The following is a 27,053-nucleotide window of genomic DNA, read 5'->3' on the forward strand; positions in this document are numbered from 1 at the left end:
GGGGTCTGAGACCCAGGGCAGGGAACCAGATAGCGATCGCAAAACCTGAAAACCACCTATGGGTCCATGGCAGGAGCATGGTTAAATAAACTGTAGTACGGCGGCCGTGCCACAGAATATTTTGTGGGTGTGCGAAAGAGTGAGGTAGATTTTGGAAAGATGTCCAAGATATATTGTTCAGTAAACAGAACATGTGACAGCACAATTTGTGTACTATCCCCTCATTCTGAAGCAAAAACAGGACACCCCCCCTGCAGACACATGTTCAACTGTGTGGAGAAAACATCTAGAAGGATACTGGGAAAACTGTTCACAGATGTTATCTCTGAGGGATGATGGGGAGGGCGAGGTTTTACTTTTTCACTTTACACCTTCTGCACTGTTGGATTTTGACATGAGCTCATAGTACTTTCACAAGAGTTTCTTGTTTTTGTGTTTTGCTGTTGTAGGACTGGGGGGCAGGGGTGGGTGTGGGTGAATGGTGGCTCAGGGCTGGAGCAGTGGAGACGTGGTGGTAAGTCCTGCAGAGTGAGGGGACGCTGACAGGACCTAGGAAGGTGGAGGCAGGCTCTGAGAAGGCCGTGTGGCTCCAAATGGGGGGAAAAAGTGGGGATGACTGTGGAGAGGGGGCACCAAGTGGAGATGGAATGCGAGAAGCACAGTGCAGGGCACGAGGGTCTCATTCGAGGTGACTGACCCCCACATTGCTGGTGACCCTGGGCGGGGGACAAGGAGCCCAAGGCCTGGAAACCTTGACTTTTGGGAACAAGGGCAAGAAAAGGGAGAAGGTCGACCTTTAGGACCCTACGGATTCCTTGGCCGTTTCACCATCCTTAGGGTACAAACCGTTCTGGCTGCGGCGGCGTGGAAACAAACAGAGCGAGGAGGGGCCGGAGCCCAAGCCGGCTGGGCTGGCGGAGGTCGGCCTTCCACGGGCGGGCGCTGTGTGGTGTGCCGCCTGGGTCCCCGCCCTCCTCCGGCTTGCTGTCGTGGGCTGACGGCCAGGCCCCGGGTGAAAGGCCAGGACTTCTGGCCCCTTCCGGAGACGAAGCCCCTTCCCAGGACCAGGAGCAAAGGAAGCCAGAACAATGCTGTTCATGGAAATTGGGGGAGAGGGAGCTAAGTAGGGGCAGGAGAAGTTTCTTGGCTCAGATAAGCCAGTAAAAGCCTGGAGAAGGTCAAAGATGAGGAATGTTCTGTGATTTCTAAGACAGCAGCTCATTTATCTCATAAACACTTGCTCTCAGCCTGAGTCCGGGGGTAATACTGCCCCCATGCAAGCTGGATAAGAGCCCTCCTGGGAGGGCCTGCATTGGAAGGCTTGTTTCTAGGTCTCCTCCGCAAAAGGCCCCCTGAAAGGAAGAAGGGAGATGTCTGCCATGTGCCGTGAGGCCCTGTCACAGGTGTCTATTTACTCTGCCTGACAACCTTCTGAAGGAGGTATTCTTCGACAAGCCAGAAAACGGGCTGGGAGGATGGTGCTGTGTCCCCGACCACGCGGTTAGGAAGTGTTAAAACTGGGATTTGAACCTGGGTGTGTCTGTGTCCCACTTATAATTTGGTTGCTTGGAGCTTAGAACACATTTTCCCATCAAAATAATGCTGTAAGTGGTGGTTTGGTTGCCATAATGGCCTAGCTCACCCAGGGTATAGCCGGAATTAATTCTATGTTTCAGTGTGGTTGTGGATGAATCAGGCTTCTGCGGGCTAGCCTGGAAACCCACTGGAGAGGGAAAATGCCTCTGAGGGTGTGCCCAGCTGGGAACTCTTGCCCTTACGATAGCGCTTGATTCAGGGCAGGCAGGGAATATGGTGGCTCAGAGAGCACTTGTCCCTTTCCAGAACTCTGCCAGCAATCCCTGGTGAGTTCTAGCTGCTCACAGAGCCTTTGTCAGGTTTGGGGTTTATAAGACAGGGAGCGCTACGGAAGGATGTGCATTCTATCTTCAGTCTCTGCACATCTGAGTCCTTTCTCTTTCTTCCTCACACTGCCTCTCCACTTCGTGGGGTCATCTTACACGTTCCTCTAGGATGATGGGGCCTTAGAAGCAAGATCTAGGGCTCATTTTCCCCATTCGGTCTGGTGCCTGCCTGTGAAGTGGGCAGGTGCGTGCACAGGGTCAGGAGGGATGGAGATCAAAACAGCTGCTGCTGAGAGAAGTGAGACCCCACCAGAGCTCTGAGAGTGACTTCAGGGAGATCATCCGCTCATTCATTCATTCGCTTGTTCGCTTATTCATTTGACAGACATTTGCTGTGGGTGTGCTGGGTACTGTGCTCCTTCCTTTCACGGTACTTCTGTGGCCCAAAGGATCCCGGGCGGGACTGCCTGTGGGTCTCAGACCCAGAATCTTAGCATTCGAAGGAATTCGTTTTTATAGACGGAGACTGCCGTCCTTCCTTGATTCAGGAAGGTCTGAGTGTCAGGCTAAATACTGAGAAGACTCAAAGCCTGAAAATGGAGGTCCAGGGAGAGAGGTGGGAAGTGATTTGTCCAGTATGTCCGTCCAGGGCCCCTGTGCCTGGACCAGGACCTGCCCCTTCCGGCCCCACCCGAGGCCTTCCCGCCTCAAGATGGTCCCAGCCATCTTGTAGGATTCCTCTGGTTTCCCCAGGAGCGGAGTCTGGGGGCTGGCGGAAGGCCACGGAGAAGTGGTGGGATTCCTTCCTCATGGACAAGAACAATGCCTGGGCTCTCTCCTGAGGGGCTAGCTTGCCTGTTGGGGGAGTTCAGAAGTCTTGGAAGACTTTCCTCAGTTCTTTCCTGAACCACCTGCTCTTGAAATTCCAGGTCTTCGCAAGCACTATTACCTCTGTGCGAACTCCTCTTTCCCAACCTCCTTCGTCTGACTAACTCCTACTTCCCTCTGGGTTTCAGCTGAAAGATCCCTTCCTCGAGGATTTTGCTGGGCCCCCAGCCAAGGTAGGTCTCCCTGCTCTGTGCTCACCTACAGGAGGCTGGACTTGCCGCAGGATAGCCAGGGACCCTTGGGATCATTCTTGCTAACTGAACGCTTTTCTTTCCACTGGACCATGGTCTCTAGGGGGGGCAGACACCACCACTGCCTTTCCTTTGTTTGTATATTTGTTTTTAGCCATTGTATGCCGATTGTCTCAGTCCATGCTTGGTACACAGTAAGTGCTCAATGTGCAGTTGAATGACTGTGACCCGCAGCTAAAGGCAAGGCTTTCCAGCGAGTGGACTTTCATTCAGATCATTCGACAACTGTGTGGCTAGGACCAGCACACACACAGGATATAAAGACGACTTGGAAAAAGAGACTTAAAATCTTGTAGAAGAATTTATAATCCAAAACCCCTTTTAAAAACTGCCAGAAAGCCCCCTAACCCCTCCTAAGTTCCCTCTCCCTCTCCGCTGGCTTTTTGTCCTGGGGGGACAGGAGAGGCTAATTGGGGATGCTTTGGAAATGCAGGCTGAATGGGAAATTAAGTGCTCCCAGTGGAGGACACAGTGGAAATGCCCTCCCAGGGGCCTACGGGGCCCCCCTGCAGGCACCGGTAGCTAACGCTGAGCACGGCCACGGGGCGGCACTAGGACCCAGGGGCTGAGTGTGGAGCCGGCTCAGCCGGGTGAATTCACAGCCAGAACACAATGTTCTCAGTGTACCCGCAGGAAACCCTGAAGAGGAGAGCTGCACATGGCCCTCTGCTGGGTGTGTTCTGGTCCCAGCCTTTGATTCTTTTTCCTAACCTCAGCCCCCACTTTCACATCCTGCAACCTGCCGAGCTGCCCGCCCCACCCTGCTGGGCTGGTCCCAGGCCCCAGGAGAGCAATCAATGCAGGAAGCCCAGGGCCTTGCTGGCCTTCACCATTTTCAAATAAGACCGTTTGCCTCTAACCTTGGTTTCCTGAATCGACCCTTTGTGATGGAAACTTTTCACAGTGCGGAAGACAGAAGCCGGGGACAAAGCTGAGTTTCTAGCCGAGGCCAGGGTCTTGGCTCCGATGCAGGGAAACAGCTGATGCCTCTGAGCCACCTCCTCCCTTCCTCCCCGAAGGCCAGACCCCACCTGGGACGGGGCGAGGGCCACCGGGGCTGCTGCCTACATCAGGAGGAACTGGGAGCTGCCCAGGGAAGCAGGGCCAAGTTCGGAGCAGAACAGTCTGTGATGTGGTTCCTCGTTTTTATTTCCACGAATGCTAGAATATGCTGTCCTGCCGGGCTATTTCTATTGAATGAAAATTGTTTAAAAAAGCAAACCTCTGCAAAACCAACAGCCCTCTGTTACATGGAAGGACAAGGTGAACTTTTCACTTCCTTCCCTGCAGCCTATCAGTTCATCTGTGGTTTGGTGTCACCCACACTGCTGGGCTATATTCAATCTCAATTTTTGCCTCCTTGTTTTGGAAGCCACAGGAGCAAGCCTCCTAAACCCATGCACCTCCTGCAGGTTGCATGAGACTTTCAAAATGTCTTGGTGAGTTCCCACAACAGATTGCAAAACGGAAGCCTTCCAGCCTCCTGGCAGGTATGGAGGCCAGATGCCAGCCTCTAGATGGAGGCGGGCCCAGCGAGCAAGCGTGGGAGAAGCCGGTACCACCCAGCATATTCTGGCTAATGAGGCTGTGGGGGCTGCAGATAGGGAGCAAAGTTCTGGGTGACACGCTACGCGTCTGCCTCCTTAACAAGGGCCCTGGCCATTAAAAATAACCCCCAGTGCTTATACTAAGCTCCGGTCATAGGACTTCTTCCACTCTGGCATTTCAGTCTTTTTCCACGTATTGGTTCATAAGGGGGTTTTAGGGAGTCCTCACCCCAGGCCTGTAAAGAGATTCTGCTGGGTGCCTCCCAGACTTGTCCAGGCTCAGGGATTGTCTTCTTGGAGAAGGGGCTTCCAAAAGCAGGTAATCCTGCTCCTCCTGGGGAAGGCTGCTCAAGGCTCAGAGCCCCAAAACACCTGGGTTCCAGTCTTGTTCTTTTTCTTTTCTGTTTTTTTTTGTTTTGTTTTGTTTTTAAGATTTTTAAAGTTTTTAAGTGATCTCAGCACCCGATGTGGGGCTCACACTCACAAACCCAAGATCAGGAGTTGCATGCTCCACCTACTGAACCAGCTAGGCGCCCCTAGTCTTAGCTTTTTCAATTTGTTGTGTGACCCTGTGCAAGTTGCTTTCCCACTCGAGCCTTCATTAGCCTCATTTACAAAAGGAGACGGTCTGGTTAGATGTCACTGTTACAGGTAGAATTATGTCCCTCCCCAAAATTCATATGTTGAAGTTCTAACCCCAGTACCTTAGAATGTGATCTTATTTGGAGGAGATCTTAACAGGGGTCATCGAGTTAAAATGAGGTCAGTAGGGTGGGCCCTAAACCAAAATGACTGGTGTTCTTATAAAAAGGGGAAACTTGGACACAGACACGCATAGAGGGAAGTTGAGTAAAGGCACGGGGAGACGACCGTCATCTGCAAGCCAAGGAGAGGGGCCTGGAACAGATCCCTTCCCTCACGGCCTCCAGAAGGAACAAACCATGCTGACATCTCGATCTTGGACTTTTAGCTTCCAGAACTGGATACGATTAAGTTTCTGTTGTTTAAACCTTTCAGTTTATGGTACTCTGTTCCCGCAGATCCAGTAGGCCGTTGCGGCAGCTGTAGCCTGAATGAATACAGTAGCTAAGGCCCATCCGTCGGCTCTTGGGCTACGGTATTCTTCCCTGCCACCCCTTGGTGGATTCCTTGGCCCCACATGGCCTTTCTCTTACCCTCTCCCGGTGAGTAAAAGATGTCATGTGTGAGAGTGCTTAGCCCAGTGCCCCACATCCAGGAATGCTCACTACATATTAACCATGATGACTACTCTCAGGGGTCCCAGTGCCCGCACACTACTTGTACCTACCCTGAGGTCCTCCTCCTTCTAAGCTCGGGGCCTCATGGTCACTGGCACTTTCAGTATGGAAACCTTTCCCATCCGCCTCAGCAGTTTTAAATCTGAGAGTATTAAACTGGTAACTTCCAGACCCTCTTTTTTTTTTTTTTTTTTTTAAGATTTTATTTATTTATTTGAGAGAGACAGCAAGAGAGAGCACAAGCAGGAGGGAGAGAGGGAGAAGCAGGTTCCCTGCGGATCAGGGAGCCCGATGCAGGGCTCCATCCCAGGACTCTGGGATCATGACCTGAGCTGAAGGCAGACGCTTAACAGACTGAGCCACCCAGGCGCCCCTCTTGCTTCTTTTCTAGCTCTCAGAATGAGTACTGTCTGTATTGAGAGATGGCAAGGGGATGATGTCCTGCTTTCCTCCTGGCTCCTGAGTCCATAGGTCTCTGGAGGCCTCAGCTCCTGGTACTTCAGCTGCAAACGCAGGCTGGCTGGGAGAGTCTGATGTTCCTCTTCATTATCAGGAGTGCTTTCAAAAAACACTGTAAGCTTGAATGTTGAAATGGGATCACAGAATGATCCTTGAGTCTTCTGTGGGCAGACACTGGTCCAGGATAGCAAAGTCTTAGGTTGTCTTTCAGGGAGTATGTGTTGAGAGTCACATTGCCCCGACTCCACAGAATATTCCAGATTCACTATATTTTGGAGACTCTGCAGAAAGTTAAGTGGGTAGAATCTGACTTCAACAGCCCCCAAACATAACCTTTGGGTTTGCTACACAAATGAAATGCCTGTGCTTGTGTGGTTTATCTTCAAATATATGCCTGGAGATTTCTGAGAATAAGGAGTGGGGCAGGGAGGGGGGCGATGGGAAGAGGGCGTGCGAGCTTACTTCAGGCTTTCAGGGTCAAGGAAAGAAGGAGGAGAAACCATCTGGGGGGAAAACATCTCTCCACAATGTCCATATACTTTAAATTTGATCACTTCAGGCTGCTGCTTATTCTGGCTTTTGGCTCAGAGCCCAGAAGGGAGGCTCCTTGAATAATTCTCACTGAGCTTAGGACATCTGCTTTTCCCGACAAGTAAGTAAATACAAATCTGAAAATGCTTAGTTTCTAGTCAGAGCAAAAATACTGTTCCCCACCTAGTGGCCTGCAAAGGTCCCATCTGATGCATTATACCAGCTCATCTAACCCTTCCAGGCCCGAGGAGCCTGCTTTCTAAGTTATTTATTCTGAAAGCCAGGATTCTTGGCCTCTTTCTTAACGACTGAGCCACCCAGGTGCCCCTTGGCCTCTTTCTTAAGTGCACCCTTGCTGTGTTAGAGAAACGCTCTTTTGATGGACAATGGAGCACGGCAAACGAGCCTCCAAACAATCTGGTCCTTGCTTCCTTCTCCTGAGAGATCTCACCACTCCCCTGTTTACAACCTTTCCTCCAGCCACACCAAATGACTGGGAGCTCCACCAGTGCGGTGGGTGATTTCACGCTGCCCTGCCTTTGCACACGCTGTTCCCCGTACTTGGAATGCTTTTATTTGGCGTCTTCCCCACTTTGCTCAGCTAACTCCAGCTCACCAGTCATGCTCAGGCACAGGCTTACCTTCTCTAGGAAAATCTCCTTGTCATTCCCTCTCCAAGCCCTCTTGGCTTCCACAGTACCCCAAAGGGACTGGAGTCACGGGGTTATGGCACTGTACGTATCCCATGTATCTATTCGCTTGTCAGTTTTTCCCATTGGTCCAAGTGGTTCCCAAACCCAAATGCAGAAGAGTCACATGGAACCCCCAACCTTAGACCTTTCAGACCCCAGGAATGAGGCCAGGGAGTCTGCATTTTTATTATGCTTGATTCTGGGGCACTGCCAAGTTTGGGACTATTGCCCTATCTTTGTATTTCTTTTTTCCTATATATATTACCAAAGACACAGTAGGCCCTCAGTAAATGTTTGACTCTTCTAGCTCCTCTCTGGTAACCTCTTTTTGTTTTTACTTCTTTTCCTTGCTAGCCCTAGACTGACCATTTGCTTATCCTCTTGCCCTTACCATGCAAAACGATAACCACTAATTCTTCATTTTTTCCATTTATACTGCCGGGCTGCTACAGGGCTTCCCCAAAGATTGGTGCCATTGCAAATTCAGAGACTCTAACTGCCGCTGGCCCTGGTCGGCTCTCTCCCGTTCTTTACAGGGACTATTCCCAACCCCACTGTTCCCGCTTCTTCCTGCCCCTTAGCACAGGCAGTAAACCAACTCACCTCCTCCTCCACAGAGAAAATAGAAGCCATCTGATGGCAACTCCCTCAGCTTCCTGCCACCTCACCTACACATTTACCCACATCAGCACTATCCTTTTCGCCTGCCCTCCTTCCAGGAGTAATCACTCCAACTGGGCTCTGGATCCCATCCCCTCCCACTTCCCCAGGGACCTTATACCCTCAATTATCCCCTCTTTCTCTTTGACCTCTCCCATTGGAAAAGAAAAAACAAATGTCTTGCCTGGGTGTCTTCCCTTAACTGTCACCCTCTCTGTCCTTCATTTTGTCTCCCTTTCCCCTTGAACTTCTTCTTCTTCCCCTTTTTTAGTGTTTATTTATTTATTTGAAGGGGGGAAGGGAAGAGGGAGAGAATCTCCAGCAGACTCCCCGCCGAGCACAGAGCCCCACCTGGGGCTCAACATGGGGCTCGACATGAGGCTCAGTTTCATGACCCTGAGATCACTACCTGAGCCGAAATCAAGAGTCGGAGGCTTAACCAACTGAGCCACCCAGGCGCCCCCTGTTGAACTTCTTAAAAGTGTTGCCTAGATGTGGCCCTGTTTTCCCCTTCTGCTCACTCTCCCACCCTCAGCTGTCTGGCTTGGCCTCTGCTGTACCACACTGCTCTTGAGACAAAGTCACCATGATCTTCTTGGTAAAACCCATTCCTTATATCACTTAATTGCTTGGCTACACCAATTTTGCTATTTGCAGTCTCCTCAGAATGTCCCCTCCCCTCGGTTTCCATGCCGCCACACTCTTGGCTTTCTGTCTCTCTCTGGTGACTTCCTGCCGGGTGCTTTCCTGGGTTTCTGTTCCGCTGTCTGTCCCTTATGTGTAAGCGTTCCTCAGGGATCTCTCCTTGGTCCGATTCTCTTCTTTTTTTTTTTTTTAAAGATTTTATTTATTTATTCGACAGAGAGAGACACAGCGAGAGAGGGAACACAAGCAGGGGGAGTGGGAGAGAGAGAGAAGCAGGCTTCCCGCCGAGCAGGGAGCCCGATGCGGGGCTCGATCCCAGGACCCTGGGATCATGACCTGAGCCGAAGGCAGACGCTTAACGACTGAGCCACCCAGGCGCCCCGGTCCGATTCTCTTCTTGCTCCATGGGCTCTCTCCCTGGGTGATTCCATCCACCATCCCCACCTTTGGTTTCATAAATGCCTCTAGGCTGGTCAGTCTCAAATCTAACTCCAGCCCAGCTCACTCTCCCACACTGTCGACCCATAGTCGACTGCCTATTGGACATCTTGAACCTGCTCTTCTTTCCATACCCTTATCTCAGTAGATAGTAACCCCTGATCCCCCAGCCACCCACACAAGAAACCTGTGTGTCCTCCTGGAGTTCTCCAAGTTTGACCAGTCACCAAGTCCTATATAGGATACTTCTTGAGTAACTCTCAAACCAAATCTACCCTTCCATCTCCCATCTTCAACAGGTTGCAGTCATCTCATCTGGATCTCCACAACAGCTTCCTAAAGGATCTGGATCTTACCTCTAATGATGTGCCACCATTCCCTCCAACTAAACTTCTGAAGTGAAACTAGATCTTGTCATTCAAACCCGGTAAGGATTCCCCAGTGTCCTCTGCTTGAAGTTCAAATTCCTTAGCAAAATCCATCTGGTCCGATACACTATGAACCAACCGTTAACAGACACCTGCAGCCCCCCCCCTTTTTTTTTTTTTTTTAAAGATTTTATTTATTTATTTGACAGAGAGAGACACAGCGAGAGAGGGAACACAAGCAGGGGGAGTGGGAGAGGGAGAAGCAGTCTTCCCGCGGAGCAGGGAGCCCGATGCGGGGCTCGATCCCAGGACCCTGGGATCATGACCTGAGCCGAAGGCAGACGCTTAACGACTGAGCCACCCAGGCGCCCCACACCTGCAGCCCCTTAACAGCATGATGCCTTTTCTGCTCCTTGGGCCTTTGCGTATTTTATTCCCTCTACCCAGAACATCCTTCCTTCCCATCCCACTGACTTGTTCTTCAGGTCTCAGTCTAAAAACATCATCCTGGGAAATCTCTGACCCCTTGCTCAGCTGGATTAGCTCTCTCTGATTTTACAACGTCTCGTGCTTTCCCCTATCAGGCAAGTTTTACACTTAAAATCAGTCTTTTGTCTCTCTTAATGTATTTATAACCTCAAGGTTGGTAATTGTGTCTTGTTTGACATCCTCAGCAAGTAGCAGATGCTAGACCTATAGTAAGTGCTCAATAAGTATGTGTTGAATAATAAGACATTTGGAAAGGAACATACCCTCTGCTACTGCTGGTAATAAATTGTATGTTGTTTCATTACTTGTCTTGAAGAGCTTATATTATAAAAATGAAATAAGCTGATTCTGGAAAATAAGTCCTTTATGGAAACTTGACAGACTGGAGAAATTAAAGTATCTGGAGACATGGAGGCCAGCTCATGGTGGCACTACTACCGGGCCCATGTGCAGGACAGGAGCCCATGAGGAGGACAGGGAGGCACCAGCCTCCTTTACCTTGGCTCCTCACAGGGATGGGATCATGTGAGACATGGCTGCTTTGGCATACAGTTTCCATTTCCCACAGCTTCCACCTGTCAGTGTAGCATTATAGAGAGCTGTGGGCTGAGATCTGGGCTCTGCCCACTACTTTATCTCAATAACCTTAGGCATTACTCCACTATGGCTATTGCCAAAAGCCACTGTAGCTTCTACGTCAGGGCAAACATACAGCATATTCATGCATTCATTCATTCATTCAATACCTATAATGCAGCTACTACGTGCCAGGTAGTATTCTAGGTACTGAGTATAGCAGTGAATGAGCCAGACAGGATCTCAACATCCCAGCTGTAAACCAGGGGGATGAACTAGATGGTCTTCAAAGTCTCTTTCAGCTCCTAAAATTCCGAGACTCCCTCTCTGACCAGATGGAAACAAACAAGGCAGGCTGATGGCAAAGTATCATGCTCCAGCCTTCCTTCCCCCATGCTTCACCCATGGTGCCATCTCCATCCCAAAGTCAGCCGTGGGAAACAGGAAAAGATCTGGTATCGTTTGCACTCCGCCCGCAACCCAAGATTTGACTTTCCCAAGTATGTTATTTAAGCCTTTTCTCTCTTTTGTGGAAAGGATTGTCATGGTTGGAACTTCTGGCAATTACAAGGAGACCTGGCAAGATATTTTAGGCAGAATTAGGTGCTTTGGCAAAAGGACAGGGAGAGGCAGGATGGCCTCCTTCAAGTGTGGTATCTCTTGGGTTTGCCTGAAAGGGTGCCACATCCGTGGCGGGTTCCTCCTCTTTCTTCTGGATGATAGACCTTTCCTGCTCCTATCTCTTTTCTTCTAGTTCTGACTTGGCCTTAAGGTCCAAAGTTTCTAACCCCTTAGTACCTGGTGTTGTGACTGGAAGCAAGGGATTGAAGGACTCCCAACCATGTGGGGAAAAGGAAGCCAGAGTCTGCAAACAAATGGACAGAGCAAAGAGAAGTCCTTCGGTGAGGAACTTGATTAATCGAGTTCCACACCACGGTTGTTAGTATTAGGTATGGGATGGCACTAATAACACATTTAAGCAGATCAGTGAAAAGTCAGGACTTTCATGCTGATCCTGGGTAATGTGAAGTTAAAAAGTAAAATTTTTGTTCAACGACGTTAAGAGTTAAGTTTATTTGAGTTTACGATTTATAGCTCATAACCATGAGATAAGACACTTATATGGAATTATGTTATCAGACTGACTTGAATCACTTTATTAACAGCAATTCTGTCTTCAGATTTGCTAGTATCCGATGAACTAGAAGCCACAGAGACAAAGATTTAAAAGGCTAGCTCCCTTGCTTATTAACTATAATCTCAGTTAAGAATCACGGTACCTCACCTTCTCGGTGCCTCTTTCCTCAACTGTAAAATAATACTCGCCTCATTTATCTCACAGGGTTGATGTGAGAATCAACACACAACATGTGAAAATGCTTTGGGAACAGCAAAACGTTTTATTGAGGAGACACCCTTACCGTCAGCTTTCTTAGGATGGCTGTGTGTCGTCCTGGTCATTAGCTGCCATCTGCCCTTGGCCTTCCTCCTTGCTCATGGGGGTGTCTCTCAAGCATCTAACTACCTTTGCACCATACTGAAGCTTAAAAAGTTATGTAGACATGAACATATAGCTAATTCTCTCAGCTCCTAAAGGAAGAGGCTGTTTCTTTATTTTGCTTGAGACCCCTTATCACCAAGCACTGGGAGGAAGAAGGGACAGTAGTGACAAAGCTTATTTCCTCCTGGTAGTTAATTCATTTTATCATTAAAAGAAAGGTCTTAGGATTTTTCTTTGTTCAAGGCACCGGGTCAGGCTCAGTGGGATGCAGTACGGTGCATCTAAAATAATCTCAGCTTTGGAAGCTGACAGACTTTGAATTCAAATCCAGGCTTGGCCATTTACTTAGCTATGCAGACTTGGCAAGTTAACGCTCACTCTGAGCTTTAAGTTCCTCTTCTGTATTGGGGGCCTTACATATCTTGCAGTGATATTGAAAAGATTATAATGAATGCCTGTGAGTGACTGGCACATAGTGAGTGCAGAGATGACAGATACGCAGCAAGGACCGTCTTCAAGCTCAAAGCATGGTAATAGGAGTTGTGGATATTGAGACAGGACGGCCAACAGAAAGGTGCAGGGGAGGGGGGGCATCTTCAAAAGATAGTGAGGGTCGTGTTTTGGCCACACTCAAGCAGCCGCTGAAGGATCATTGTGAAAGGGGCTTCAGAAAGCATTTCTCTTCAACCCTAGGATCTCTTCAGTTTCTAAAGTCATAAAAAAGAAATGGCCAACTTAAAGAGAAAAATATTCTCTAAGTCCCAATACCCAAGGCTAAGATGAGGTAATGAAGTGTCTGTGCTGTACAGTTATGCAAATGAAACAAATGAGCACAAGTGAGCAATCGCTTCTCAACTGTCACTGGAAATATCACCTACAGGCTTACTGCGGTCTAGGTATGTTTTATTTTTCCTTTGGTAATTATCAAGATGGTGGGTGCTAAAAAGTACATTAGGAAACTCAATGGCTTCCAAATACGGAACCTGCTTGGGTTGAGACGTATTATTATGGAAATAGCTGAGTTTGCAGGCTGGTCATTTTGTGCTCTGAATTGCTTTAGAGATGAGAGCAGTGGGCTGAATTATCAATCAACTGAAATCTCCAAGATCCAAGATTTCCTTCTGCCTGGGCCATGTGACCATGAGTAGGTCTTCAACATCCCTGTGCTCAGATTCTGTGAGTCAGATTACTGACTCAATGGTCACCACCTCCTTATCAGGTAGTATGTGTTAAACATTTTGAGCTACTGAGATTAGGGCCAATTGCTACTGGGATTGTATTTATTCATAACTAAGCAACTCTAAGCAGGTCAGGTGCAAGTGATCAAGGAGGAGAAAGGCAAATGTTATCAAGGCAAAATTAGCATACAATCTAAAATAAATCATTTTCCTAAGTGTACAGTGTGGACCCTGGGGGTTGTGTGAGGGAGAACAAAGGCCATCCCTTAGCTTTCCAGGTTTTTCTGTATCATGGTGTGAAAACCTACTAAATTCATAGAGTTCTGTAAAGACAAATATCCCTGAGATAAAGGCAATCTATCATTTGCTCAGGAGAAATGTTTTTAGATTCCCTTTTTATAAAAAGTAATTTGACCTCTTCCCCATCCCAAATCCCTGAGACTTTGAAAGGATAAAAAAACCAATCTGGAACTCTTCCAAAGGATTTATTTGCTACAGAATTGCTTGAGCCCACCAACAAGATGAACTCAGGATTTCTGTGTTTAAAAGGATTTTGCTCACCGATTTATGTTTACAAGTGCTTCAACATTCAAAAAGTAATTCTTTTTGCCAGCATTTGGCATGTCTAGAAGAGGTTAGAAAAAGTTAGAATCTATAGAATTAGATGTCCAAAAATAGAAAAAAACCCAAACATTTTAAAATTCCTCATTTGGACAGGTCCTGAGTTGAAATCACATTCATCTGCAAGAAGAACTGTTTTAGGTCAGAAACACTGTGTTTTGTTAACTCCCGATCCTGATCTTGGATTTGACTGGTGAGGACTCCAGGCACTGCATGAATGAACAGGAGAGACGTCATTCAGTGGGCCAATTCTGGTATGTGTCCTACCTGGCTTGTAAAAGTTTATAAATATCTCTTAAACCCAAACCTCTGGTTCTCTGATGCCGATTGTCTTAATCTGATTCTCAATACTTTTTTAAACAAATAAACAAAAATTTTCCCTGCAAGATCACACATTTAAGTATTTGTTGCTTGTGGATAGGTACAGAGAAACCAAGTATGGATATGAATTAACAATTCAGCAATGGAGCTGTGAATCTCTGGATGGCTGCGTATGCTGGAAGAAAAGTCCCTCGGTGGCCCTGCACTTGCTGTGCACCAGAGCTGACCATCCCGGCAAGGTCAACCCGAAGAGGGTGTGAACCCCAGCAGCTGCTCAATGGGTTTAAACCGCCACTCATCTGCCTCTAGCTCTTCTACCAAACCGGCTAGTTTTTCCATCCGAGCAACTTGCTGATCTGTAAAGAGTCAAGGAGGCAATATATAATACAACATATTTCCCACGAGACAGTCACCAACCACCAATGTGATCATTGGTTTAAAAATAATTTCTAGAAGGGGGTGCCTGGCTGGCTCAGTGGGTTGAGTGTCCAACTCTTGGTTTTGGCTTAGGTCAGGATCTCAAGGTCATGAGATCGAGTCCCACGTTGGGCTCTGTGCTCAGCAGAGTCTGCTTGAGATTCTTTCCCTCTCCCTCTGCCCGTCCCCCTGCTTGTGCTCTCTCTAAAATAAATAAATAGTAAAAAAAAAAAAAAAGATAAACATCTAAAAAAAATTTCTAGAAGGATTTTTTCCTTCAATATTCAAGTGTTAGGGTCTTATTCTATGTTAGTCAGAAGATTAAATCTTAAAAAAAAAAAAAGGAGTATGTTATCCTCCATGTCATAGGGATTTGTGTATTAAAATCCTAGAGCTCCAGGTAATTGCAGCTTTTCCTCCCACATTATGCCTTCAATGGAGAAATGGTCTGTGGGGGAACATAGTGCCCTGATGCATAAATGAAGGCCACAGAAAAGGTGCTACCAGGATCTTAGAGTGCAGACAGACCATAAGGTATTACATAAATACTTGAAGAATGAAGATGGTGATGGTAACCAGTAGAGGACAACAACAAAAGGTTTCAGAAAGGGGAGGAAAAAGCAACACAAGAGGAGTAGGGAGCATTGACCCCTCTAGAAAACTAAATCTTCTTGACTTCAGCTTTGAGACTCAATGTGGACATTTTGTCTGGCTTAAGACCGTAGAATGTTTTTGTCTGCAGGTAATTTAGAAAGTTCACTTAAACAGCTTTGTTGAGATTCAGGAGTTTTTGTCACAAAGCACACTGATCTTTCTGAATCCTCCTCTCCCTTCCCCCCCAACTTATTCTCACAGTTAGTACAAAACACTCATGTGCTTACCATGTTTCACCTGTTTAAGTGTAGATGCCACTTGGTAACTGAAAACAGATTCGCAGAGGAATCTCTCAGAGCCATCTACAAACAGAAGAGGAAAAGTTTTAATGTGCTCTAAGGGTTTTATGGCTTCTGATAAACCACGTAAACGTGCCTATTCTTTTCCCTGCTTTCACACTCAGGGTCCGGTTTTCAGTGTTTACGAAGAGAGCTTCTGTTTCATTGAGAACGAACAGTGCTCTGTCTGCTATAAAAGCTACTTCTTCTATACCTAGAAAATTACAACAGTCCCTCTACTTGTCTCAGAGTTTAAAAATAATGTTTAAGAAAACAAAAATAAGAAACCTCAGTGTGATGTTCTGGTCAACATTTCTCCCCTCCTAACCTGACAGTTTCTTAATGTTCTCTCATTCTGCATATCAGGCGCACACTGACAGCAGACACATCTGGCCACGTGGCCCCCGTGGCATCACAAAACAAAGGCCCACCAAAACTCTGAAAAGTAAAGCTGGGGGGGAAATAGCTGTTGTTGATTTTTAATATATCAAATTACATCACTATGACCATCGCAAAGCACTGCTGGGAAATTTTATTCTGTAAACGCAAATTGTAACCTTGATTTTCCAACTGAACCAAAACACTGCAATTTGCATGGTGATAAGAGTATGGTGCAATTTCAGAACCTAGCACTGTGTTGGTGCCAAGACCTGGCAACAGGAAGATAGCTAATTCAGTCACAACAACACTGGGGAGTGGATTGTGAAACATAAGCCAGTTCATGTTCTTGTCAGACAAGGGCTGATATGGCAAAATATACCCCAAAAGACATAGAGCTCATATAGGAAAATGTGACCTTTAGAAGGGTAGCAGAAACCATTTGGGGAAGGTGTCTTATTGCAAAAATCCTAAAACAAATGGAGGGAGAGGACACAGCTGTCTTTTTTTATGTGGTAGTTCATGCCAGCACTACTAGGTGTCAAGCACTCACTCATCAATCATGGGTTGGCGTGTCAGCCAGCTATTAAGTGACAAGGAGCTAGGACTAACACATTCTGGCTTCATGCTGAGTTTCACACAAGGATGACCTTGTTTCAGAAGTCCTGGCTGTAGAAATAAAGGACACCTCATTTGAAATGGAGTCAGGAGGCCAGAAGGGGGAGCACCCACACCCTAACACTTCCGGGCAATTGTAGACTCTAACAGGTAGAGACAAATTTCGCTTTCCCAGCAGGAAGAAGTCTATTATTTTGCTACCCTAGCATGATGAAGAAAGTTTTTTCTCCTTGCCAGACAACAGCCCAGCCAATGAGAAACTGTCACAACTCAGCCAATGAAAAGCCGTTACACTTCACAAATGCCTAGTTTGTGCCAGTGGACTTTTTGTTTATAATATATAGTCTCTCCCAATTCCCCCCTTTCCTCTCCTTTGTTCTCTAGACTTGCCTATGGTTTTGCCATTGCTTGCCTGTCCCCAGTTGCAATTCCTTGCTATTCCTGAATAAACCCATTTTTGCTGATAAAATAACGTGAGTTATTTTTAGGATTAACATGGTGAGGGGTGCCTGGCTGGATCAGTTGGCAGAGCATATGACTCTTGATCTTGGGGTCCTGAGTTCAAATTGATATTGGGCCTAAAGCTTACTTAAAAAAAAAAAAAAAAAAAGAATGGCGGTGTGCCTGGGCAGCTCAGTTGGTTAAGTGTCTGACTCTTGATCTCAGCTCAGGTTTTGATCTCAGGGTTTTGAGTTCAAGCCCTGCGTTGGGCTCCATGCTGGGCATGGAGCCTACTTAAAAGAAAAAAACAAAAAAGACTGGTGTGCATGGCTGGCTCAATTGGTGGAGCATGCAGCATGCAACTCTTGATCTTGGGGTTGTGAGTTCAAGCTCCACCTTGGGTGTAGAGATTACTTAAAAATAAAAAATCTTAAAAAAAAAAAGAGGGGTACCTAGATGGCTCAGTCGGTTAAGCATCTGCCTTCGGCTCAGGTCATGATCCCAGGGTCCTGGGATCGAGTCCCGCATTGGGCTCCTTGCTCAGCAGGGGAGCCTGCTTCTCCCTCTGCCTGCCACTTTCCCTGCTTGTGCTCTCTGACAAATAAATAAATAAAATCTTAAAAAAAAAAAAAAAAAAAAGACTGACATGGTGAACAATAAAACCACAGATGTTGTATCCAAATGGCTTGACTATACAACTAAGAGAGCTTCTGTCCAATATTTTTTTTGAAACATTTTATTTTTTTATTTTAGAGAGAGAGTGAACACAAGCAGGGGTAGTGGCAGGCAGAGGGAGAAGCAGGCTCCCTGCTGAGCAAGGAGCCCAACATGGGACTCGATCCCAGGACCCTGGGATCATGACCCGAGCCAAAGGCAGACGCTTAACCGACTGAGCCACCCAGGCGTCCCATTTCTGTCCAATATTATATTCAAAATTGATGTAAAAAAGAAATGAAAATGAAATTATTTTCATATATATTGTATATTAATGTATGCATAGTATGTTATGTATTATTTCAAAATGTTATTTCACAAAGTGCTATACACCTTAGGAAGAGTGCTGTTACATTCTTTAAATTCAACCTTTTCTCTGTATATTGTACTATATGGTATATGATCCTATCCCCTCCTCCCTCCCCTATTCCTCTGGCTTGAATGGAAGTCATTTGTGAGCAGATCATCTAAACTGAGCAAAAAATTTTTATTTTCAATTAACTCAATATTATACAGACTGTCCAGTTTATTATGTAAATATGCCAGTGTTCATTATCCTATTCATACCCTTGCTTAAAGAGTCAAATTATAACTAAAGTTTTATTTTAGAAAGAGCAAAGCATAAAGCATTAGAGCCCACTTCTCAGGTAGTTTGATCCTGAACTTTAGGATCTCACACAAGGCAGTGGGGATTATGGGCTATAAGGATGAGGCCAGGATGTATTTGGAAGCTCCTATAAGTGCTACCTCCCATTTACATTTAATCACAGGTGCTATATTAGGATAAAATGCTTAAGTTATAACATTTGCATATTTCCCTTGGCAATGAACTTCAAAGCAAAGAGATGTAAGCTAATCTTTCAAAAAGGTACCTGCATATCACTTTACCACTCTGTATGCCTATGGAACACACTTTTGCTGATTTGCAGCTCTGTATTAACCAGAGAGTCCACTGCTTTTTAGTCACATCCTATTAGATGTGATATCTGCACCAATCTAAAGCCTGGAATTTCTCTAGAGAGGAGTCAGCCTGGGGCAATCTATCTTCTATTTAGAAACTGTAATCAAACCCTTTGTAACACACCAAGCAGCTTTCCTCTTAAGGGACAAGCAAAGGTTATTAAGTAGTGAAAAGTTCAGTAAATTGCCCAAATCTAACATCACGCCAACTCCAATAAATAGGATGCAATCAAATTCATTTAAAAGAATATTACTTCACAGCAGGAAATTAGACAATACCAGATAATTTATACTTTAGTAGCCTATGATATCACTAAAATTCAGCTACTTCTGGGCTGGAAGGCAATCTCTAATTTGCTCACTAAACTGGGTAAGGACAATCTTAGCTAAGGGCAGGAAGAATGCTAAAAACTGCTATACAGATCTTCGGTTTATGATGGGCTTATATCCTGATAAACCCATCCTAAGCTAAAAATGCCAAGTCGAAAATGCATTTAATACACCTCATCTACTGAAGATCACAGCTTAGCCTAGCCTACCTTAAATGTGCTTGGAACACTTACATTAGCCTACAGTTGGGAAAAATCATCTAACACAAAGCCTATCTTATAATAAAGTGTCAAATATCTTATGTAAATTATTGAATACTGTACTGAAAGTGAAAACCAGGAATGGTTGTATGGGTACAGAATGGTTGGGAGTGTTATCGGTTGTTTACCCTGGTGATCGTGTGGCTGAGAACTGTGGCTCCCTGCCCCTGCCCAACATCCCGAGAGAGTACTGTACCAAATATCGCTAGCTCAGGAAAAGATAAAAATTCAAAACTCAAAGTATGCTTTCTACTAAATGCATATGGCTTTTGCACCATGGTAAAGTAAAAAAATCCCAAGTCAAACCACCGGAGAGCTGGGGACTGTGTATACGTTGCTTATGTGAGGTGTCTGTTAGAGACTGGATGCATGAGGAACTTAAATCATAACGTTAAGTACATTATTTGGGTTTCTTATCCTTAGACTTAGGAGGATGCAAGATCAAGTTGAACCTGTTAAGATTATAAACAGTATCCAACCTTGGCTCCTACTGCTTCTCTTCCTTACTCTGAAAAGGCAACTTTTCCTACTCTGTTTTCATATTTGATTAAACTACTATAAGAAAAATGGTCAGGTACATGTGCATTAGATTAACTGTATAATAGCGTCACCTATAAACATGGTAGAAGATGCTTCCAAATCTAACATCCTTATTAAATTTCATTTAGAAGTCTTCTTTTTTAATTTAACATTCTTGGTTTGACTAGGACAGTTCAGGGATTACCATCTCTAATTTTTCATAGTCTGTCCTTAAGTGTAAGTAGCTTTAAAATATAGCTAAAACCTTAAACCTAAAACTGTGCATTTTGAATTTAAACCTAATATATAAACTCATCCTACAACAGAAAGCCAACACATTCCTCCATAAAGCACACTGGGATGGAATAAAAATGGATAGAAGTAAAACTTGTTATAACATCAACATTCAGACTAATCTCAGTAGCCTTTCTTCTTTAATGTTTCCAAGTAATCTGGTGTGTACTGATACAGAATGCTTATAGGCTTGAGACTAAGGAGGTACCTCCTGTATTAAATTTCTCCTGTAGCTAGAATTTAAATGACTTCAATCTTAGAGTCCATTGTTAAACATTGATTCCTCTTCTGCTGCTAAAAGACTCATTAAGCAATTTAAGTACCTCCAACTTTTGATTTTTGTGGGCAACTTCCTTAATACCAGGTCTCTGCTGCATATAACTGAAGTCATATTTTTAGTGCCACATATGGTAAACAAGGCCCCAACTGTTCACTACGTCCAGAGTCAGTGATACTAACTCAAGTATTCAGCTAGCACAACTGAAGAAAATGAAGAGGCAAAGACAGAAGTATGTACATCTCAGATGTATCACTAACTACACTACCTGATTATCTACTTCACCAATTGTGGTATGAACCAATTCTAGAGAGGCTTGTGGTCCCAGTGTTCGCATGTTTCCCTGTCACAAACGATTCTTCTGTTTGTCCCGGCTTAACCCAAAACTTTTTTCACCTGATATAAATGAATAAAGTTCACCCCCAAAAGCTCACACCTAACTATAGTTTGTACTTTTCTCAGAGATTTCTAGATTAAATATACTTGCCAAAATTTGCAATTTAAAGCAAAAAAGATCAATATACAACTAAGCACAAAAGTGCTAGAATCAGGTAGATTTTGAATCCTTAATAGGTTCTTTGCTGACTTTTTTCTTTCTCTTTTTGTCTTTACTTCTTTTTTTAAAAATTCTTATTGCTATGTTAATCACCATACATTACATCATTAGTTTTTGATGTAGTGTTCCATGATTCATTGTTTGTGCACAACACCCAGTGCTCCATGCAGAATGTGCCCTCTTTAATACTCATCACCAGGCTAACCCATCCTCCCACCCCCCTCCCCTTTGCTGACTTTTTTCAAAGCATGACAGTTTAATAATTATGGACCAATCTTTCACGAGCATCCCCTGAATGTTAGTCAAAACATTCTGTGCTGCACCCTAGACCAATTCAGCATCTCTAAGATGGGCCAGAAATGTGCATTTTAAATAAGCTCTTCAGCTGACTTTTATGCTCCCTATTAAGAGTTTACTGGTCTAGCTCCTAAAGCGACATGTATCCAATGAATTTTGGGTATCAATGTAGTGTCATGCTTACAGCCTGTGCTCTGATCTTGGCCAGCCAGTTTGCAAATGTGTGCTGAGTAAGATGGTGGATGATCTGATGGAAATCCAGCTCCAGTGCTAGAAAAACCACACAGCACTGTCCTGCAGTGGGCCAGGGGAGCCATCTTCACATACAAGAGTGGTATAATAGTTTTTATTTCCTCTTAGAACCTATTTGATGAAGTTAATCTATCAGTAGATTAATTACATTAGAAAAAATACATCAAACCTACTCATCATAGGGAGGCAGACTGGTGCCAGGATAAGGCAAACTGGAGCAGGAGGTCAAGAGAATTCCTGGTTCTAGTGCTGACTTTGTCTTTAACGTGGTCAAATCACTTTAACTTTTCTGGGTCTAAGTAAGTCTAGATGACTTCCTTGATTTCCAGAGCCTTTTTCAGCTCCAAAATTTTGATTCTGGAGAAAGATTTGTGTTTTGAACATAATATTTTGAAATGGGGACAAGGGATGAAATGTGGAGCTGAAATCAGGGCAAACTCATCTCTAATCCACTTAATAGCTTCTTCACAATTAATATTCATTGCAGGTCAGAATCCAATTATTCAGCAAAAAGCAGCATGAGATCACCTTCTAACATCTCTCCAGCTCCTTTGGGGTAGGTGAAAAGGGCTTTCCGTGGTGGGGCAAGGTCTGAGACACTGAAACCAGATCCAGTGACAGAACTTCCACTGACCCCACCAGCTGAGGAGGATGATGAAGAGGCAGCCATTTCCTCTCTAGCAGAATTCTCACTTCACTACAGAGAAAAAAAAACAGCAATTGGCAAGTTTATGGAAGTGAGATTGACAACATTTCATTCTAGCTGCCATAAAAGCCAGCACACAGTTTAGTAAAGAATTAGCTCCCCCTTTTTCTACCCTCTCTGTTCCCACAATCTTTTACTGGTGCCTCAGACAAAAATGTTTCCCAGGATTTTAAGTGAAAATATGTTTATTCTGTTTTTCTACTTAAAACACTACTTCCTATCATTAGCAAACTGTTTATATCGCTTGGGATCGGCTGTGGGTGATTTATGGGTTATGAAGGGGTGATATGGCAGTGCCAAGGCAGCAATTTGACTGAGGAAATAAATTATATGAGGATAAAACAACATGCCTCATAGGGCAGTTTGTCTTGGCTATATCCTGACAAAGCCACACCAAAAAATTCACTTATAAAATTTTCCAAATAAAATTCCAGAATAACACTGTGTTCTGTTCCCAAGGAAAGGGAATTGGTTAGGAAATACATATTTGTCCTTTCATTAAAAATGTTTTAAAAACTTTTTCATCCAAATGTAATACCCAAATTGATCACTTGGTGGCATCTCCAAACCAGAAGAAAATGGCTCATGAAATGATCTTCGAATTCATGGTTTATTACGAATATAGCAGCTGTGTTTAACCCTATGTCATATCAAAAAATCAAAAAGCCCAAATGCAAATGAGAAGATCTGTACTGAATACACGATTCCTTACAGAAGTTCAAAACAAAAATACTACCTTTGCCACTGAAGCTTATATTACACACTTACATAATATTCTAAGATGTTTATGTTTTCTAAAAAGAATGGCCTAGCACTGTGCTAACAGAACTTTCTGCCATGATGGGAATGTTCTAACATTCTATTTCTGTGCTGTCCAATATGGTAGCCATTAACCTCATGTGGTTATTAGTGTGACTGAAGAACTGTGTTTTAATTAAAAAGAATTTTTTTTAAAGTAATCTCTACATCTATGGGGGCTTGAACTCACAACCCCGAGATCAGGAGTCGCATGCTCCACCAACTGAACCAGCCAGGTGCCCTTGAAGAACTGTATTTTAAATTTTATTTAATATTAACTGAAACTGAAATAGCCACATATGACTAGTGGTTACTGTACTGGATAGTACAACTCTAATATTTAGACTAAAAAATGACTTTATACTGAATTGTATGCTTTAAGATGGCTAATAGTTAATTTTATGTTATGTGAATTTTAGCTCAATTAAAAAAAAAAAAAGAGGGACACCTGGGTGGCTCAGTCGGTTAAGCGGCTGCCTTTGGCCCAGTTCATGATCCCAGGGTCCTGGGATCGAGTCCCACATTGGGCTCCTTGCTCAGCAGGGAGCCTGCTTCTCCCTCTCTCTCCCTCTGCTTGTGCTCTCTCTGTCAAATAAATAAAATCTTTAAAAAAAAAAAAAGAAAAGAAATGACTTTAAAAGGATTTAAAAAATGAATTTCCCTCTTTAATGGCCACCGAGAATTTTAGCTGATTTTTTTTCTTCTTTTGCTAGTTGCAAAATAAAGACATGTTACAAAAGTTGGAACTTATTTTTGAAAAAATAGAAAAAATGAGGGAATGCTATGCAGATCCAAATCCTATATATACATAATCCAGTTTCCTAGCAAGAAAAATGATATACTGTGCATTTCTGAAATGCCGGCTGTTCTGTTTCCTTAATTTTGTGATGATGATTTAAGCCTGTCGGGGAAGCAGAGTTTAGTTTCCGATTTCATTATATGTCCATAAGTAATATGATTAAAACTGAAGTGGGATATGGGAACAATAAGGCAACTGCTATAATTAGAATTTCAGCCTATTTAAAAATAGAAATTGATTAAGGACACTGTCAATCTTGCTATTAGATCACCTTTTCTTTTTTCTCTGAGCTCTGTAACTTCCAAATTGTATTCATATTCATAGAAACAACTTTTCTTTTCTTTTCTTTTTTTTTTTTTAAAGATTTTATTTATTTATTTGAGAGAGAGAGAATGAGAGACAGAGAGCATGAGAGGGAGGAGGGTCAGAGGGAGAAGCAGACTCCCTGCCGAACAGGGAGCCCGATGCGGGACTCGATCCCGGGACTCCAGGATCATGACCTGAGCCGAAGGCAGTCGCTTAACCAACTGAGCCACCCATGCGCCCCATAGAAACAACTTTTCAAGGCAGGTTTATAGCCAATCCTCTGGGCAACACTAGCTTAAAATATACCTTGACAGGTTCCTAAATGCTCTTTTAAACAGAACTTAACCAGTAATGGACCTGGTCTAAATTTCTAAGTGGACTCTTGTTGGGATTCAAACAAAGTATACAGATGATTTAGCCATCTTTTGGACAGGTACTCAGTCTTATTTCCCATCAGTTCAGAGCAGAACATACTGTGAACTGTTTATATATCTCACCTAAGACTTAAAACCCTAATCTTTTTCCTACACCTTGATAAATGCTCTATTCAGTTGCAAATGCAAGGCATACTTTATATTTTGAAATGAGTTGCTCAGCAGAGCTCCCTCGGGACTGCCAGAGTGAGGACAGCTTCAAAGGCTAGACACAGTGTGACTTCTAAACTGGGTATAATCAAAGGAATTCCCTTTCATCCCATTTTCTTTCAAACTCAGAACTACTATCATTCAATACACAAAACAGCCAGGGTTGGAAACTGGAGTGCATAATTAGCACAAAGCTACTTTTACATAAATAAGCAGTTTACTGCTGAGGTAGAATAATACACTTCAGTAATTTCTAGCTTTAAAGATTTAGGTTGAATTTTGCATGCTATCAGCAGATGGTAACAGGAGGTAAAGTGAAACTAACAATAAACCCTGCTTTGTAACTGCTTTATGAAGGCAGGCATTCTGATCATGAGAACCAAACATAATGCTTGGCCTATACTAAATAGCTGTTGATTTAAATAAATGTTTGCTAAATGAATTAAACATTTCACAGGAACCACAAAATTCCTTAAAGGACATCTAATCCAATCTCTCATGTTATAGATGACCAAACAAAACTGAGCTATAGAAACGTTAGCATACATGCTGTCACATTCTTCAAGCAATGGTTTTGTGGGCATATCATGTGCCATGTGAGAGGTAAAACAGCATAGTGGTTAGAGTTCAGATTCTGAAGTTTCTTGGTCTGGGTTCATGTCCTGGTCTTGCTATTTAGCTTGCTGTATGACTCTGGACAAATCACTTAACCTCTCTGTTCCTCTGTTGCCTCATCTCTAAAATGGGGATAATAACAGTATCTCCCTCATAAAGGTATCACAAAGGTTAATATAACTAAAGCATTTAGAATAGTTACAGGCATAGTAAACAATAATATCAGCTATCCAAAATTAGTAATGGATATTTACTCCTCAATCTTTTTTTTCCCCTACGCAGATCCCAGTTTTTCATCCACAGTATGTCCCAACACACTCAGGGGAAAAGTTTTAATTCTCTCCATTTGACAGAACCAGCAAGCTCCTAGAGGGAAAAGGATCTGCTCAGGAAGAGGGAAGATGCCCTCCATTAATGCACTTGTCACTTTCATTTTCAGGTTCACGAGTTTAGGAAGAATTCTTTGATCTAGGAAAGGGGGAACAAGTTGTCTTTCTACCCTTGAGGCCTAGCACAGAACCTGGATTAGAACGTTTTCTGAATGAATGCAGAACAAATGATAGAACACAGGGCTAGTGGCTCAGCAAAGGTTATATGCGTGGGACAGAGAAGCGGGGTGTCATGAGGATTGGTCCATTATTGTTTTTTTTTTCCTTCCTCATTCTGCAGATTTACAGTATTAACACAACTCTCTCACACACTAGGCTGCCGGGCTCAGTTAAATTCTGCTTAATGAATACATATTCATGGTGAAGTAGTCTGGGGTTTGGGCCTCTAAGGGAAGCCGAGTCTATTGGCAGTTGAGATCCCCATAGGAAAGCAATGCTACTTTGGGGGACACAGCATGGCTGTCTCCACAGTGACAGGATGAACAAACATTTCCTTCATGTACGACATGGATGACCTTGTATGCATAAACACTACTTCTTATCGGATATATTCCTGTTTTCTTAAAAAGAATCGTTCCTTTAGAAGTCTCCTTATGAAAAAGACGCTGAAGGAAGTACCCTGGTGTAATGGCAATTACAAGCAATCATTTAATTCCATCATCAACAAATCGTTGCAGTTAAACAGGTGGACTACCACCCAAACGGAAGCGGCAGCTAAAACCAGGTGGGGTGGCTAGAAAGGGGTTGGAAAGGGAAGGGGCAGAACGCCAGAGGTTTCCAACTAACTCCAAGGCACGCTTCCTCCCCTTTTCCCGCTTGGACCCAAGGGGGCGACGCTTGGCGCCACCGTACTGCGCAGGCGCCAGCCCTCGGCCCGCATGCGCACCCAGTTCTGCGCGGCCTGAGGAAATTTCCTCTTACACTCCCTCCGCAGCAGGCTCCAGTTTCTCCTCCTATCTTCTCCATTTTACTAGTCCCTGCAGGTAGGTTTCCAGGGATCAACTCCCTTCCACTAAGCTCCCGGGGGTCCCTGAGCCCTCGGCCACTTACCTCAGCGGATTTGGCACGTTCCCCCACGGCCCCGCCCCCAGGGCCAGCCAGAACGGCCGCGTTTACAACGACGAGGACGGCGGCGTGCGCATGCCCGCGCGGAGGGAACCTGCGCCGGCGGCGGCGTGCGGGCGCCCGCGCGCTGGTGGGCGTGGCCAGGGCGGAGAGGTGCAGAGGACGCGCTCTGAGAGAGGACTTCCGGGTCCTGCGCTCACCTGGCCTTACCGCGGCTTGACTTCCGCCCCAGAGTTCCTCTCTCTTAACTCGACTTGGTG

General features: G+C 44.6%; 2 protein-coding genes and 1 long non-coding RNA gene across 9 annotated transcripts in view; 2 read left to right on the forward strand and 1 right to left on the reverse strand.

The window, feature by feature from the left end:
* Positions 1-790: 790 nt before the first annotated feature.
* LOC118530439 (uncharacterized) lies at positions 791-13,414 on the forward strand. Of its 3 annotated transcripts, none has more exons than XR_013449743.1 (4): positions 791-1,440; positions 9,532-9,659; positions 12,860-13,062; positions 13,227-13,414. It is a non-coding gene; the product is annotated as an uncharacterized LOC118530439 (long non-coding RNA). The 3 variants fall into 3 exon arrangements; XR_013449742.1 differs by lacking the exon at positions 791-1,440 and adding an exon at positions 2,590-2,923; XR_004914651.2 differs by lacking the exon at positions 791-1,440 and adding an exon at positions 6,722-6,918.
* A 399-nt stretch (positions 13,415-13,813) lies between these two features.
* Positions 13,814-26,920, reverse strand: ANAPC16 (anaphase promoting complex subunit 16). The gene is made up of 4 exons (XM_036083903.2): positions 26,779-26,920; positions 22,060-22,228; positions 15,585-15,659; positions 13,814-14,642 (listed from the first exon to the last, which is right to left on the reverse strand). Exons 2-4 carry the CDS (start codon positions 22,199-22,201, stop codon positions 14,527-14,529), a joined length of 333 nt encoding a protein of 110 aa, XP_035939796.1. The 5' UTR covers positions 22,202-22,228; positions 26,779-26,920; the 3' UTR covers positions 13,814-14,526.
* ASCC1 (activating signal cointegrator 1 complex subunit 1) overlaps positions 26,564-27,053 on the forward strand; it is a 103,975-nt gene continuing 103,485 nt past the window's right edge. For 4 of the 5 annotated variants that reach the window (XM_078077618.1, XM_036083901.2, XM_036083900.2 and 1 more), the window contains exon 1: positions 26,564-26,711. The gene's annotated coding sequence lies outside the window, so the exon portion shown is untranslated. Of the gene's footprint in view, positions 26,712-26,918; positions 27,051-27,053 lie in introns of those variants that run through there. The other variant, XM_078077615.1, reaches the window with a different exon arrangement.

Source organism: Halichoerus grypus, chromosome 7, assembly GCF_964656455.1.
Source record: "Halichoerus grypus chromosome 7, mHalGry1.hap1.1, whole genome shotgun sequence".
Classification (NCBI taxonomy): domain Eukaryota; kingdom Metazoa; phylum Chordata; class Mammalia; order Carnivora; family Phocidae; genus Halichoerus; species Halichoerus grypus.